Source organism: Phyllobates terribilis, unplaced genomic scaffold, assembly GCF_046119375.1.
Source record: "Phyllobates terribilis strain yellow unplaced genomic scaffold, ASM4611937v1 Scaffold_662__1_contigs__length_863905, whole genome shotgun sequence".
Taxonomy (NCBI): domain Eukaryota; kingdom Metazoa; phylum Chordata; class Amphibia; order Anura; family Dendrobatidae; genus Phyllobates; species Phyllobates terribilis.
The window spans coordinates 662,896-680,036 of record NW_027363422.1 but is presented as its reverse complement, the minus strand read 5'-3'; the positions used below and the strand labels follow the sequence as shown (position 1 = coordinate 680,036).

General features: G+C 41.5%; 1 protein-coding gene across 1 annotated transcript; it reads left to right on the top strand.

The window, feature by feature from the left end:
• Window positions 1–3,380: 3,380 nt before the first annotated feature.
• On the top strand, window positions 3,381–16,892 carry LOC141235425 (uncharacterized). The gene is made up of 4 exons (XM_073668108.1): window positions 3,381–3,937; window positions 4,107–4,475; window positions 16,253–16,323; window positions 16,712–16,892. The coding sequence occupies exons 1-4, from the start codon at window positions 3,488–3,490 to the stop codon at window positions 16,890–16,892; spliced, it is 1,071 nt and encodes a 356-aa protein (XP_073524209.1). The 5' UTR covers window positions 3,381–3,487.
• The last annotated feature ends 249 nt before the right edge of the window (window positions 16,893–17,141 follow it).

Below are 17,141 nucleotides of genomic sequence, written 5' to 3'. Positions count from 1 at the left end.
AGTCCCGACCCCTCCTGGAACTCCTCGTTTTGGGCAACACAGAGTCCATGACGTCCTCCCCTTCTTCTATCTTCTAAGCTAGATACTACTGTATTGAAGTCACCCCCAAAATTTTTGTATCCTCTCCATCTTCCAGGACCAACTTTTGAATGTATGTAAAGAAGTCTTTCTGGGCCGAGTTAGGGGCATAAATATTATAGAGACTTAGTCTACCTGACGGACTATCCAGTACCAGGTGTATCAGGCGTCCCCCATCGTCCCTGACCTCAGAGAGGATTTTGTGTTGGAAGGCCCTGTTGACCAGAATTAGCACGCCTGCTTTCCTCCCTTCCGCCCCAGAGCCATATACTGCCCTACCCACATTCTATGCATTCTAAACATTTCATTTTGGGACAAATGAGTTTCCTGTAACATGGCAATATCAGCGCTAAGTCTCTTCAGATGTCGCAATATCATTGATCTTTATTCCGGGGATCTTAATCCTTTAACGTTCCAGGTTATAACCTTAACCATGTTCTTTGTTATATAGTGAGATTAGGTGATGGTACTCTCTAACTGGGTAAGCATAATTTGTGGTATAACAGCACATTATAATTTGAGACGACGTTGCATTAAGTGGATCGCGCTCTGAAAACTCTTTATACAACAACAGTAAAAACCATTCCCATTTCCCCCCCTTGTAAAAATACCCTCCCCCTCCCCTCAACAATTATCCCTCTAAATATTCGACGTAAACGAACTTCCATATACTGACAGGTAACCTCCTTTCTCTCCCGCCCAACGGCTTATGAACAAAGTTTAAAGTGTAGCAACCGTCTTTGCATATACATAGCGCCTCTCCTCAACCCCTGTTCCAATCCTCCAAATGCTCAAGAAGTCATCCAATAGTGTAGAATAGAGTCCACGGAGGAAGGAAAAGAGGGAAAAGATTAAAAAAAAAGGGGAAGAAACCCCAAGAAAAACAGCTTAATGTTACCAGTGAGAGACAGACTTAGCACAAATCTTCACTGTCTTGAATAGGCAAAGGTTCAGAAGCGATTGAGTGCTGACCTCATGTGGGCCCACTGTAGTTTGTGCCCCCCTTTTCTTTCGGGGACAAGGTTTGGACACCTCCTCCCGATGACTAGGGCAAGATTTCACCATGCCGGGGCCCAGGCGATCGGGAGTCTGCATCACGGCAAGGTCCGGAGACCCCGACGGTCTAATTTCATCCGATCTGGGAGATATGTGATTACTTCTATCCGCAGGCTCTCTTTGCGTGAGATGTCTTAGCGCTTCCTGGGGATCACGCTGCACTTTAAGCCTGCCATCAGGGCCTCTATATTTAAGCACTGCAGGGTACAGGAGTTGGAGACGGATGTTCCTCTTGTACATGATGCTACATGCCGGGCTAAAAGCTTTTCTCAACTTGGTAACCGCCACAGAAAAATCTCCAAAAATCAGGATCCTATGCTCTCCAATCAATACTGGACGTCTCATACCCTTAAAGGTGCGCAAGATATTTTCTTTGTCTTTATAATCAAGGTAGCGCACAATCACTTGTCTTGGTCTTGACTGGAGGGAGGTGCGGTTCTTTTCACGCATCTGAGACTCAGAATTGTTGATTTTGCTGGAATCTGGTCTTGTCGCTGGAGGCATGCCAACTCTGTGGGCTCTTTCTACCTTGCATTTGTGCGAAATCCCTAAGGCACGAGAAATTTCAATTTTCAGATGTCATTTAGTGCCCCATTTGGTATAGATTCAGGCAGCCCTATGATTTTCAGGTTGATGCGTCTCGAGCGGTTCTCCAGATCCTCTAGTTTGTCTTTAGTGTAAGCTGACTGTTGGAGAAGATCAGAGACTTGGTTCTCCAGTTGTGACACCCTGTCCTCCGAATCAGATAACCTCTGTTCTAAGGTATGGAGTCTGGATTCATGCTGGTCAGATATGATTTGCAAGCCCAGCAGAGCCTCTTTCATCACCTCTCTGATTGTCTCCCTGAGATCTTCTGCTAGGTAGTGTGATGCTTCCTGTGCCAGCTTTTTATAATCTAGTGGGGGCATAGTGTGACCAGGTGAGGGTACTTCTTCGTCTCCTTCACTACACTCCCCTCCACTGGCTGCCACATCTATGCTACTGTCTGTGCTTACGGAACCCTCCAGCTTCTTCTGCTGTCGTTGTCCCCGCGTTGTGTCCCTCTGCTTCCCGCCCGCCGCCATCTTGGCGGTTACCTTCTGCCGCTGGGGCTGAGGAGACGAGGTTCCGTGCTCGCTCCCGGTGTTGCGGAGTCACCTCTCCATGCGTCCCTCCTTTGCTGCCGGTGACGCTGCCTTCTTAGAGCTCATTTTGAGCGTTGTGGCATCGGTGCGTGGTGCGATGTTGCTGTTTAACCGCCACGGGGGCTGGGAGCTCAGACGCATCCCTGTCAGAGCCGGAACCGGAAGTCTGTATGGACTCTTTTTAATCTTGTGTACCTTTATTTATCCTATGGAAAACTGATATTTTGTGAAATTGTGCTGTTAACTTGTGCCTATTAATATCACTATGTTCTTAATATCACATTTTACTTCTTTTTGAGGTTATCATTTTACTTATTCCTTTTTTTGGGTCTATATAACTTACCATATTGTAAGTAGCGCGATAGATTCAGTAGTTTTTCACAGTTAATTTATGTTTAAAGGAGGGGGGCAATCACTTTTTCACACAGGTCCCTGTAAGTTCGGATTTCTTTTTCCCTTAATAATAAAGACCTTTATTTAAAATAGCATTTTGTCTTTACTTGTGTTATCTTTGTCTAATATTTACATTTGTCTTGTGATCTGAAACATTTAAGTGTTAAGGCCCTGTCACACATAACGAGATCGCTAGCGAGATCGTTACTACGTCACAGTTTTGAGATCGCTGGAGAGATCGTTCGGGAGCCGTCAAACATGTAAACTTGCCAACGATTTCGGCCGCCCCAGCGATCTAACTAACGATCTCGTTGGTCGCTGGGACGCTGTCACACAGCAGCTATTTCAACGATCCACACTCAACGATACACACTTTGAGGGACTGTACTGTGACAGAAAGGCGTACATAAAATTACCTTTCCGCGCCCACTCATCTTCGATTGGTGGACGCTACTGCGTTCTGATTGGCCGGGAGTTTTTAAAAAGGCGACGTTGGGGCAATTCCGCTCCCTTGTTCCTATCTGCGCTTTGCTTTCGGATCGTAGCAGTGTTCTCCGGGCAAGTTTCGTCCATCTGGGATTTGTTGAAGCCTTGTCAGCGTCCTGATTTTTGGATCCTAGTTGCGATCTACTGCTGTGATTCCATTCATTTGTGGATTTTCTTCAGCTGTGACTGAACATTGACTTTTGGGTTCTTCAGGCAGCTATATTGCTTTGTTTCCACGGTAAGTTATTTTAGTGGATTTTTATCACACTCAATAAGTATATATTTGCTTATATATTGGAGGCCATTTTTAGTCAGCAAATGGTGTGTAGTACTTTTTACTTTGTTTGAAAATGTTTCATGTATGCTCACTGTATTGCTATCCTTTTCAGATGGCTTTCAAAAGTGAAGAGTTTGTGAGGGAAATGATTGACCTCTACCGCTCCCTGCCGTGCCTTTGGCAAATAAAATCAACAGACTACTGCAATAGAGAGAAAAAGAGGGAGGCCTACCAGCAATTGATTTCCCTCTTTAAAAGGCATGGCCCCAACGAGAAGGTGGATGAAGAGCTGGTGAAGAGAAAGATCCAGGGTCTACGTACCGTATATAAGAAAGAACTCAACCGGGTGGAGAAATCAAAGAAGTCAGGTACCGGCACAGATGAGGTTTATGTGCCGACATTATGGTATTATGATTTGCTTGCCTTCACCCGTGACCAGGAGCTACCTCGGCGAATGGTGTGTACGATACGGCAGACCCCGGAAGAAGACCCCGACATACGGACTGACTCCCCTGTTGAAGATGTAAGTACCTTCTTTGCTTCCCTGTAAATAGCATTTATACTTTCAATGTACATGCCCTAGTTTAGCCGCCCCTCATATTTGTTTTTTAGTGCACGTGTACCCATGCTGGTCATAACATACCTGCTGGATGTTGTAACCAAATCTTAACTTTATTTTTGTGTTCCCACAGCACCATTGGCAAGATGACGACATCTCGGCTACGGAACGTGGTATGGAGGAGGCGAGTGTTATGTCAAGGAATGAGGAACCTATGGCATCGGTGAATGAAGACCCTATGGCCTCTACAAGTGAAGACCTTGTGCCTCGGCGACAGAGAAAATCAAGGAAAAGAAAGGCCAGCTTGCCGCCATCGCCAGATCTAGTATCTCTGGCGAACAAGATTCTACTTCTGCAGACCCAGGCCAAGCGGGACAGCTTTGCAACATATGCTGGCGAGAGACTACAGAGGCTGGATGACCGACAGAGGGCGCATGCAGAAAGGGTCATGTTTGAGACTTTAAATAAAGCGGCAGTCGGTGAACTTAATGAAACGTCTACTGTACATACTCTGATTGACCCTGGCCATTTTCAACAACATTCTTGGACCCATAGGCCGGACCCACTTCACAGCACACCAGTGCAGAGGATCCGGCGTCCACAAAGCCTTGCCCCCCCCCCACAGTATCCCATGTGTTCTGATTCTTTTGTTTCCCCCAGGCACGGATACACAAATACAGGTAATCGATATGAAGAACTGTAGTGATGTTTCATTTCAATTTTTTTTTATCATTTTGTAAATATTGTTAATTTAATACTTATTTAAATTGTTAAAATTGTTTATATTTTTGTTTGTTTATAAAAACAAGGTTTATTGTCCTCTTTTTTAACTTTACCCCTGCCCTCTGATCTCACCCTGATTGAAATAAAAATGTTTTTTGGTTGCCTTATTTTCTGCTTTACCTCTTCCCGAGGGTGGGACCCCTCACCCCTGCCCTCCGATCCCTTCCCAATCTCCGTTCCCTCCCCTCCATTCTCTACCGTCTATTCCCATCCCTGCTCTCCGCTGGTGATCACCTCCTCCCCTTCTCCTCCTCCGGCTCCAGGCTTTATCACCTGTCTTCTGTCTTTTCCCTGTGTCCTCTGGTCTTCTTCACAGCTGGTTTTCTTCCCCTCCTCTTCCTACTTCCCTTCTTTTAGTCTTTGGGGTCATAGTCATGGTGCACGGTATGGCAATGATCTGCCATACCATGCACTATGAGTCTGACTCAGATTATAGGTTGTATATATTAGATTCTTGATAGGGCGTTGATCCAGGGAACTAGTCTGATTGCCGTATGTGTAGTCAGGAAGGAATTTTTTTTCCCAAAACGGAGCATGGTTTTTTTTTGCCTTCCTCTGGATCAACATGTTAGGTCTTCCTTATAGTTTTCATACTATGTTCCTATTCTTTCCTCTTCTCTCTTCTTCTTGAATTAGCTGGCATCTGTGAAAGCCGACTTCAGACGGCTTTCCTGCCCCCACACAACTTCAGCTAATAATATCAATAAGTAGGCGGCAATGAAAGCCGACTTCAGACGGCTTTCCTGCCCCTACACTACTTCAGCTGATAACATCAATTAGTAGACAGCTATTAAAGCCGACTTCAGACGGCTTTCCTGCCCCCACACAACTTCAGCTGATAATATCAATAAGTAGGCGGCAATGAAAGCCGACTTCAGACGGCTTTCCTGCCCCTACACTACTTCAGCTGATAACATCAATTAGTAGACAGCTATTAAAGCCGACTTCAGACGGCTTTCATGCCCCCACACAACTTCAGCTGATAACATCAATTTGCAGGCGGCTATTAAAGCCGACTTCAGACGGCTTTCCTGCCCCTACACAACTTCAGCTGATAACATCAATAAGCAGGAGGGTGTGAAAGCCGACTTTGGAGTGGGCTTTACTGCCCCTGCACTGCTTGTTTTAGGCAGTATCACACAGGATAGGATTAGATACACAACCCGTCAGGCAGTATCACACAGGATAGGATTAGATACACAACCCGTCAGGCAGTATCACACAGGATAGGATTAGATACACAACTCTTTAGGCAGTATCACACAGGATAGGATTAGATACACAACCCTTTAGGCAGTATCACACAGGATAGGATTAGATACACAACTCTTTAGGCAGTATCACACAGGATAGGATTAGATACACAACCCTTTAGGCAGTATCACACAGGATAGGATTAGATACACAACCCGTCAGGCAGTATCACACAGGATAGGATTAGATACACAACCCTTTAGGCAGTATCACACAGGATAGGATTAGATACACAACCCGTCAGGCAGTATCACACAGGATAGGATTAGATACACAACCCATCAGGCAGTATCACACAGGATAGGATTAGATACACAACCCTTTAGGCAGTATCACACAGGATAGGATTAGATACACAACTCTTTAGGCAGTATCACACAGGATAGGATTAGATACACAACCCTTTAGGCAGTATCACACAGGATAGGATTAGATACACAACCCGTCAGGCAGTATCACACAGGATAGGATTAGATACACAACCCTTTAGGCAGTATCACACAGGATAGGATTAGATACACAACCCGTCAGGCAGTATCACACAGGATAGGATTAGATACACAACTCTTTAGGCAGTATCACACAGGATAGGATTAGATACACAACCCTTTAGGCAGTATCACACAGGATAGGATTAGATACACAACCCGTCAGGCAGTATCACACAGGATAGGATTAGATACACAACTCTTTAGGCAGTATCACACAGGATAGGATTAGATACACAACCCTTTAGGCAGTATCACACAGGATAGGATTAGATACACAACCCTTTAGGCCGTATCATACAGGATAGGATTAGATACACAACCCGTCAGGCAGTATCACACAGGATAGGATTAGATACACAACTCTTTAGGCAGTATCACACAGGATAGGATTAGATACACAACCCTTTAGGCAGTATCATACAGGATAGGATTAGATACACAACCCGTCAGGCAGTATCACACAGGATAGGATTAGATACACAACTCTTTAGGCAGTATCACACAGGATAGGATTAGATAGACAACCCTTTAGGCAGTATCATACAGGATAGGATTAGATACACAACCCGTCAGGCAGTATCACACAGGATAGGATTAGATACACAACTCTTTAGGCAGTATCACACAGGATAGGATTAGATACACAACCCGTCAGGCAGTATCACACAGGATAGGATTAGATACACAACTCTTTAGGCAGTATCACACAGGATAGGATTAGATACAAAACCCTTTAGGCAGTATCATACAGGATAGGATTAGATACACAACCCGTCAGGCAGTATCACACAGGATAGGATTAGATACACAACCCGTCAGGCAGTATCACACAGGATAGGATTAGATGTAACAAAGTGTAGACAATAGTGGATATAAACTAATTTTTTTTTATAAAAATATAAAAAATATAACCAACCAAATAATATCAACTACATAACAAAAAATAAGTTATTGGCTGCCGTGACGGTCATGGGCTGCCACAAATCTTGCCAGCATCACTCCGTGCTGGTGGATCTCTTCACTCAGTCTCCGTTGTGACGCCAGGAGATCTTGTAGTGTTGGGATTTCTACGGAGGTAATTGTTAAACTTAAAAGTCCAATAATTCTGTACATTCATCAAATTAAGGCTATGTGCCCACGATGCACCACTCCCGGGTACCATCCGCACATTAGAACGCGCTAATTACGCAAGTACAGATGCAGTATTGCGGAATTGGCGCATTATAATGCAAGTCAATGGCGGCGCAAAAAAACCACCTTATGCAAAATAATTGGTAGTGCTGCGTTTTTTTCCGCAATGATAATGTGCAGCGGAAATTTCCGCAGCATGTGCACAGCACATGCGGATTATCATTGGGGAACATGGCAGACCTTCTACCATGCGCTTTTAATGCGTTTCCACAGCAGCAAAAACGCTGCAGAAACACCTTAAAAAACGCATCGTGGGCACACAGCCTATGAGGTACATGTTTGGTATTTAACACTTACGGTTTTCAGGTTGCTCGGATGATGACGAGCTTAAGGACCACCCGGATCCCCTGGCACCACCGGCTAGAGAAAGACACAACACTTAATAGTACATGACAGCCCTATACTTTCCAAGTTGTATGGACCGTATTTTATGTCAAAGCATTACCGAAAGATGAAGCTGCACCTATATCACGGAGTGATGCTGGCGAGCTGGCAGAGGAATGCTGCTGGGGCTCCAGGGCTGGAGGTGACTCCCTTGGGGGCTCTGGGGCTGCAGGCGCTGGAAAACAAATAACATTAGATACCTAAGGTGATTGCAGTTGTAACTAATGTGCTGCCATATATTGTGTTAACATATTTTAAAACCACTCACCACGGCGGGGCAGGGTCCGTGACCGGATGCTGACGATTCGGTCGGCAGACCTATATTTCAGGTCCGCCAGCTTTTTACGGATTTGGGTAGCAGAGCGCTGCACCCCAAATCTGCGGACCAGGCCCCGACCGATCCTCTGCAGCACCGCCTGTTTATGGAGCACTGGATGCTCAGAGTGAGAAATCAGGGACGGGGCAAAAACTTTTTCACACCACTGTATATAGTGTATAGGTATAGAGTACATAGTAATATAGTATACAGTGTATGTGCATCTGTATAGTGTATCTGCATCTGGCAAAACGAGCTCTGATTAATATTAGTACCAAGATGAGTCCTTTATAGATTTATACATGTCATCATTTTATCATGTTTAACAGAGAGATATCTCTAAATAAATATTTATTCCAAATTATATAATGAATTTCTGTAGGAGATATTGCTATGCTAGTCCTGGGCTTCTCTCTTCTCTTATGACATCATCGGCTTCTCTCTTATGACATCATAGCCTTCTCCTATATAACACAGATGGATCCTCCACATGCACCAGTTGCAGCCGATCACTTGAGCAGAGCAGTCTTCTTCCCAGCGGATGTTTCCCCTTAGATGCCAAACAAGACCAGCATTTTCTCCGTGTAACTGATGGAAGATTGTGATTGACTAATCTCAGACTCAGCAGAAAAAGTTCATCACAAAGTCACAGGTAAATATCAATAATCCAGTTCTATGTTTTTACTATGTATTTACTTATATATAAGGTGAATGTGTTTATACAGTGTATAAGAATGTGTATATATGCGTGTAGTGTATATAAGGTGGATGTGAAAATATGAAGATATGTAGGTGTAGCATATATAAAGTCTATGTGCATTAGTATGTAGTGTATATATGGTAGGTTTGTGTACATAGATATAGAGTATCCAATATACAGTGTACATGCATTTGCATATAGAGTATATATGGTAGGTTTGTGTATATAGATATAGAGTATCCAATATACAGTGTACATGCATTTGCATATAGAGTATATATGGTAGGTTTGTGTATATATAGTATATAGGTATAGAGTATACAGTGTATGTTCATTTATCTGTATAGTGTAACTGCATCAGGTAAAATGAGCTCTGATTAATAGTGCCAGGATGAGCACTTTAAATATTTATACATTTTATCATGTCAATAATAATAATAGTAGTTATGGAGTAAATTGCCATAGTGAGTTTTTTGGGGTGAAAAAGTTTAACCGGTTCCCGACCGCCCACTGTAGATAAACGTCGGCGCTTGCCGGGCTCTGTGCAGCGCCGATGTTTAAAAACGGTGGGTGGTCTCGCAGCGCTCAGGACCCCCAGGGTCCTGCAAGCGCTGCGATTCCAGTGCAGAGCGTTAGCTCTGACAGGGAACATCATCGGGACCTGATTAGATCAGGTCCCAGTGATGTTAACCCCTTGCTGTCTTCTATATGCTGCGATCTATAGTGATCGCGGCATATAGGAGACAGCAGGAGGAGAGGGGGTCATCTTACCTCTCCGAAGACCTCCGTTTCCTTCCAGGACCTGGGGTTGCTATGGCAGCTGGAGGTCACATGACCGCCTCCAGCTCTGCCATATACGGTGTCCTGTCTGGCTCAGCCTGCAAGCTGAGCCAGACAGGAGACTGACTGAAACAGTCAGGGAAGATCTCATGTAATGTAATATATGTGTATTACATTACATGAGATCAGTGATCAGAAAAATAAAAATTAATGTCCCATACAGGGACTAAGTAAAAATGTAAAAAAAAGTAAAAAAAAAGTTTTAAACTATTAAAAAAAAAATCACAAAATAAATAAAAATAAATAAAATATTAAACCAATAAATCCGTATATTTTTACAAAACCAAAAAAAGTACACATATTTGGTATCGCCGCGTCCGAAACAACCCGAGCTATAAAACTGTCACACTAATTAACTCCTTCTGTGCACACCGTAATAAAAATAAATAAAAAACGGAACAAAAAAATATGCTTTTTCATCATATCGCCAAACAAAAAGTGGAAAAAAATGCGATCAAAAAACAAAATAGAAATAAAAATGGTACCGCTGAAAACGTCACCTTGTTCCGCAAAAAAAAAGCTGCCATACAGCTCCATCAGCCGAAAAATAAAAAAGTTATAGCGCTCAGAATAAAGCAATGCAAAAAAAATATTTTTTTCTATAAAATTGTTTTATTGTGTAAAAGCGCCAAAACATAAAAAAAATACAGTAAGTGTAGTATCGCTGTAAACGTACTGACCCCAAGAATAACGCTGCCTGATCACTTTTACCACACGCAGAACGGCATAAACAAAAACCTCAAAAAACAATTCCTGAATTGTTTGTTTTTGTTAATTTTACCTCCCAAAAAACGGAATAGAAAGCGATCAAAAAATGTCACGTTCCCAAAAATGGTACCAATAAAAATGTCAACTCGTCTCGCAAAAAACAAGCCATCACATGACTCTGTCGGCCGAAATATGGAAAAATTATAGCTCTCAAAATATGGTGATGCAAAAACTAGATTTTGCAAAAAAAGCGTATTTTAGTGTGTGACAGCTGTCAGTCATAAAAACCCGATATAAATCTGGTATCTCTGTAATCGCACCGACCCGAAGAATAAAGTAATCTAATCAGTTATATCACACTAGGAACGGCGTAAAAAATAAATAAAACCAATTCTTCACCTGCTACTGATTTGTTTATTATGTCTCCCAAAGATCCCAGTAAGGCTCTGCTCACATTTATCCTGTGCTCTGCGCTGAGCACTTACACCAGAGTTTCTGTGTAAATCTCTGAAATACGTGATTCAGCCGGAACCCATGATGGAAGATTCCCTGTAATGAGGCAGATATAGGCCACTGTGGACGCCGTCTAGCCTGGGATCCCACGGTGTCATTTGTTTTAGGCGTGCATAAAAGTGTGGTTGGCCACAGTTTTGTGCACTTCTGAAAAAAAGGACACCGCTAAACAGAGGCCAGACGGAGTCCAGAGTAACTCTGCTGCCTCATTATAGTGAATGGATCCTGCAGGGGTTTCATCTGAATTACATCACTTGGAAATTTAGATGGAAACCCCGATGTAAGTGCTCAGCCTAGAGCGCCGGATAAATGTTACGTAAAATGTTCCCAATAAAAGCTTCAACTCAGTCCTCAAAAAAAGCTAGTCCCCACTCAGGTCCGTCATCTGTTAAAAATATAAGGGACTTCCAAGTTACTGGTAGCAGAAAGGCTCTGGAAAAGCAAAATGACCCTTGCCCCCCAAAAGAAATTCAGAAAATTTTGTGCTCCCAAATCCAAATGCCTATTCTACAATAGTTTGTTCTCCAATTGTCAAATAGTGCTCCGTCCCCCCCAGATCTCGCGGTACGGCTGAGCGGTACAATACAGCCACATATGGGGTATTGCCACTTTTAGAAGAAATTGTGTGACACATTTCGGCACCATTTTTACCCATTGTCCTGTGTGAAAATGTAAAATCTGAGGGTAAAACATTTTTTTGTGGTAAAAATATAATTATGCTTTTTTCACTGCCCAATGGTATAAATTTAAAAATTAAAAAATACTCACTACTTCCCTAGATGAATTCCTTGAGAGGTGTAGTTTACAAAATGGGGTCACTTGTGGGGGTTTCTGCTGTTTTGGCATGTCAGCGACTCTTCAAATGTGACATGGCGTCTGCTGCCTATCCCAGCCAACATAGCGCTCCTTTCTCTTCCGAACCCTGCCGTACACCAAAGCAGTGGTTTTCCCCCACATATGGGGTATCGGCGTACTCAGGAGAAATTGTTCAACAAATTTCATGGTGCAATTTATCCTGTTACCCTTATGATAATGCAAAATTAGGGAATGAAAAACATTTTTTATGGGAAAAATGTGAAAATTTTATTTTTACGGCTCAATATTATAAACTTCTGTGAAGCAGCTGGGGGTGCAAGGTGCTCACCACACATCTAGATAAGTTCCCTAAGGGGTCTAGTTTCCAAAATGGTGGCACTTGTGGGGGGTTTCCACTGTTTAGGCACATTAGGGGCTCCCCAAATGCGACATGGCGTCTGCTAATTATTCAAACAAATTTTACATTCAAAAAGTCAAATAGCGCTCCTTCCCTTTCAAACCCTGCCATGCGCCCAAACAGTAATTTGCCTCCACATATGGGGTATCAGCGTGTTCAGGAGAAATTGCACAACAAATTTCATGGTGCAATTTATCCTATTACCCTTATGATAATGCAAAATTAAGGGATGAAAAACGGTTTTGTGGGAAAAATGTGAAAATTTTATTTTTACGGCTCAATATTATAAACTTCTGTGAAGCAGCTGGGGGTGCAAGGTGCTCACCACACATCTAGATAAGTTCCCTAAGAGGTCTAGTTTCCAAAATGGTGGCACTTGTGGGGGGTTTCCACTGTTTAGGCACATTAGGGGCTCCCCAAATGTGACATGGCGTCCGCTAATTATTCAAACAAATTTTACATTCAAAAAGTCAAATGGCGCTCCATCCCTTTCAAACCCTGCCATGTGCCCAAACAGTAATTTGCCTCCACATATGGGGTATCGGCGTGTTCAGGAGAAATTGCACAACAAATTTCATGGTGCAATTTATCCTGTTACCCTTATGATAATACAAAATTAGGGAATGAAAAACATTTTTTGTGGGAAAAATGTGAAAATTTTATTTTTACGGCTCAATATTATAAACTTCTGTGAAGCAGCTGGGGGTGCAAGGTGCTCACCACACATCTAGATAAGTTCCCTAAGGGGTCTAGTTTCCAAAATGGTGGCACTTGTGGGGGGTTTCCACTGTTTAGGCACATTAGGGGCTCTCCAAATGCGACATGGCGTCTGCTAATTATTCAGACAAATTTTACATTCAAAAAGTCAAATGGCGCTCCTTCCCTTTCAAACCCTGCCATGTGCTCAAACAGTAATTTGCCTCCACATATGGGGTATCGGTGTGTTCAGGAGAAATTGAACAACAAATTTCATGGTGCAATTTATCCTATTACCCTTATGATAATGCAAAATTAAGGGATGAAAAACGGTTTTGTGGGAAAAATGTGAAAATTTTATTTTTACAGCTCAATATTATAAACTTCTGTGAAGCACCTTGGGGTTCAAGGTGCTCACCACACATCTAGATAAGTTCCCTAAGGGGTCTAGTTTCCAAAATGGTGTCACTTGTGGGGGGTTTCCACTGTTTAGGCACATCAGGAGCTCTCCAAACGCAATATGGCGTCTGCTAATTATTCAGACAAATTTTACATTCAAAAAGTCTAATGGCGCTCCTTCCCTTCCGAACCCTGCAGTGCGCCCAAACAGTGGTTTTCCCTCACATATGGGGTATCAGCACGCTCAAGAGAAATTGCACAAAAAAAATTGGGGTCTATTTTTTCCTGTTACCCCTGTGAAAATAAAAAAAATTGGGTCTAAAGTAACATTTTTGTGAAAAAAGTTAAATGTTAATTTTTTTCTTCCACATTCCAAAAATTCCGGTGAAGCACCTGAAGGGTTAATAAAGTTCTTGAATGTGGTTTTGAGCACCTTGAGGGGTGCAGTTTTTAGAATGGTGTCACTTTTGGGTATTTTCTGTCATAAAGACCCCTCAAAGTGACGTCAAATATGATGTGGTCCCTAAAAAAATGTTTTTGTAAATTTTGTTGGAAAAATGAGAAATCACTGGTCAACTTTTAACCCTTATAGCTCCCTAACAAAAAAAAAATGTTGGTTCCAAAATTGTGCTGATGTAAAGTAGACATGTGGGAAATGTTATTTATTAACTATTTTGTGTGACATATCTCTCTGATTTAAGGGCATGAAAATTCAAAGTTTGAAAATTGCAAAATTTTCAAAATTTTCGCCAAATTTCCGATTTTTTCACAAATAAACGCAAGTGATATCGAAGAAATTTTACCACTATCATGAAGTACAATATGTCATGAAAAAACAATCTCAGAATCAGGGGAATACGTTGAAGCGTTCCAGAGTAATTACCTCATAAAGTGACAGTGGTCAGAATTGAAAAAATTGGCCCGGTCACGAAGGCAAAAACAGGCTCTGGCGCGAAGTGGTTAACAAGGAGATATCTCTAAATAAATATTTATTCCAGATTATATAATGAATTGCTGTAGGAAATATTGCCATGCTAGTCCTAGGATTCTCTTCTCTCTTATGACATCATCAGATTCTATTTTATGACATCATCGGCTTCTCTCTTATGACCTCATTGGCTTCTCTTTTCTCTCTTATGACATCATAGCCTCCTCCTATATAACACAGATGGATCCTCCACATGCACCAGTTGCAGCCGATCACTTGAGCAGAGCAGTCTTCTTCCCAGTGGATGTTTCCCCTTAGATGCCAAACAAGACCAGCATTTTCTTTGTGAAATTGATGGAAGATTGTGATTGACTAATCTCAGACTCGGCAGAAAAAGTTCATCACAAAGTCACAGGTAAATATCAATAATCCAGTTCTATGTTTTTACTTATATATAAGGTGAATGTGTTTATACAGTGTATGAGAGTGAGTATATATGCGTGTAATGTATATAAGGTGGATGTGAAAATATGCAGATATGTAGGTGTAGCATATATAAAGTCTATGTACATTAGTATGTAGTGTATATATGGTAGGTTTGTGTACATAGATATAGAGTATCCAATATACAGTGTACATGCATTTGCATATAGAGTATATATGGTAGGTTTGTGTATATAGATATACAGTATCCAATATACAGTGTACATGCATTTGCATATAGAGTATATATGGTAGGTTTGTGTATATAGATATACAGTATCCAATATACAGTGTACATTCATTTGCATATAGAGTATATATGGTAGGTTTGTGTATATAGATATACAGTATCCAATATATAGTGTACATGCATTTGCATATAGAGTATATATGGTAGGTTTGTGTATATAGATATACAGTATCCAATATACAGTGTACATGCATTTGCATATAGAGTATATATGGTAGGTTTGTATATATAGATATACAGTATCCAATATACAGTGTACATGCATTTGCATATAGAGTATATATGGTAGGTTTGTGTATATAGATATAGAGTATCCAATATACAGTGTACATGCATTTGCATATAGAGTATATATGGTAGGTTTGTATATATAGATATACAGTATCCAATATACAGTGTACATGCATTTGCATATAGAGTATATATGGTAGGTTTGTGTATATAGATATAGAGTATCCAATATACAGTGTACATGCATTTGCATATAGAGTATATATGGTAGGTTTGTGTATATATAGTATATAGGTATAGAGTATACAGTGTATGTTCATTTATCTGTATAGTGTAACTGCATCAGGTAAAATGAGCTCTGATTAATAGTGCCAGGATGAGCACTTTAAATATTTATACATTTTATCATGTCAATAATAATAATAGTAGTTATGGAGTAAATTGCCATAGTGAGTTTTTTGGGGTGAAAAAGTTTAACAAGGAGATATCTCTAAATAAATATTTATTCCAGATTATATAATGAATTGCTGTAGGAAATATTGCCATGCTAGTACTAGGATTCTCTTCTCTCTTATGACATCATCAGATTCTATTTTATGACATCATCGGCTTCTCTCTTATGACCTCATCAGCTTCTCTTTTCTCTCTTATGACATCATCAGATTCTATTTTATGACATCATCGGCTTCTCTCTTATGACCTCATTGGCTTCTCTTTTCTCTCTTATGACATCATAGCCTCCTCCTATATAACACAGCTGGATCCTCCACATGCACCAGTTGCAGCCGATCACTTGAGCAGACAAGTCTTCTTCCCAATAGACGTGTCGCCTTAGATGCCAAACAAGACCAGCATTTTCTTCATGCCATAGATGGAAGATTATGATTGAATAATCTCAGACTCTGCACAAAAAGCCAATCACAAAGTCACAGGTAAGTATCAATAATCAAGTTCTAAACGTTTACAAAAGGTAGGTAGCAACATTCAGACTTTGTCTCTCCTGTCAGTGTTTCTCCCCTCCACTGTGCTCCCTATAGTATAAATTTCTAGGACCCCAGAACAATGACCGAAGTACTGCTGAGTACCAGGATTGCAGAGGTTGCCTCATATCATATCTGTTTATTGTACGGCTGAAGCTGTGGGAACTGTGGGAGAAACCATGTAAACCCTATCCCATATTACTGCCACCATTCTGTGGGTACAGGAATAAATCCTTTCCATAGGACTTGATCTTCTGCGCTCACATCAATATCGCAGAGCTCCCGAAGCTTCATCCAACACTGTTACACATTTATGAGACAAGGGGGTGGGGGAGGTTGTGATAACTGATGCTGTAACTCATGCATTTTGCAACACAGTTGTCATTCTTCATGCTTTGGATACTTACACTGTAAGGACACAGACACATTTTGGCTTGGATTTGGCATCGGTATTTCTAAGCCAAAATCAGGAGTGGGTGAAAAACCCAAAACAGGTGCAGATCTTTTCATAATAGATTATGTTTATGTTTCACTCTTGATTTTGGTTTCACAACACTGATATAAAGACATGACTAGGTACCTGTGGCCAAATAATATTGAGACATGATTAGGTACCTGTGGCCTAAAAAGTACCGTTAATGACACCCAATCCAAGAGATGGATGGGTCCTATAAGCTAATACCACGTCATTATGTACTAATACCTGATTATCAAAACACGTAGTAGGCTATGTGCCCACGATACGTTTTTTAATCGTTTCCGCAGCGGCAAAAACGCTGCAGAAATGCTTAAAAAATGCATGGTAGAA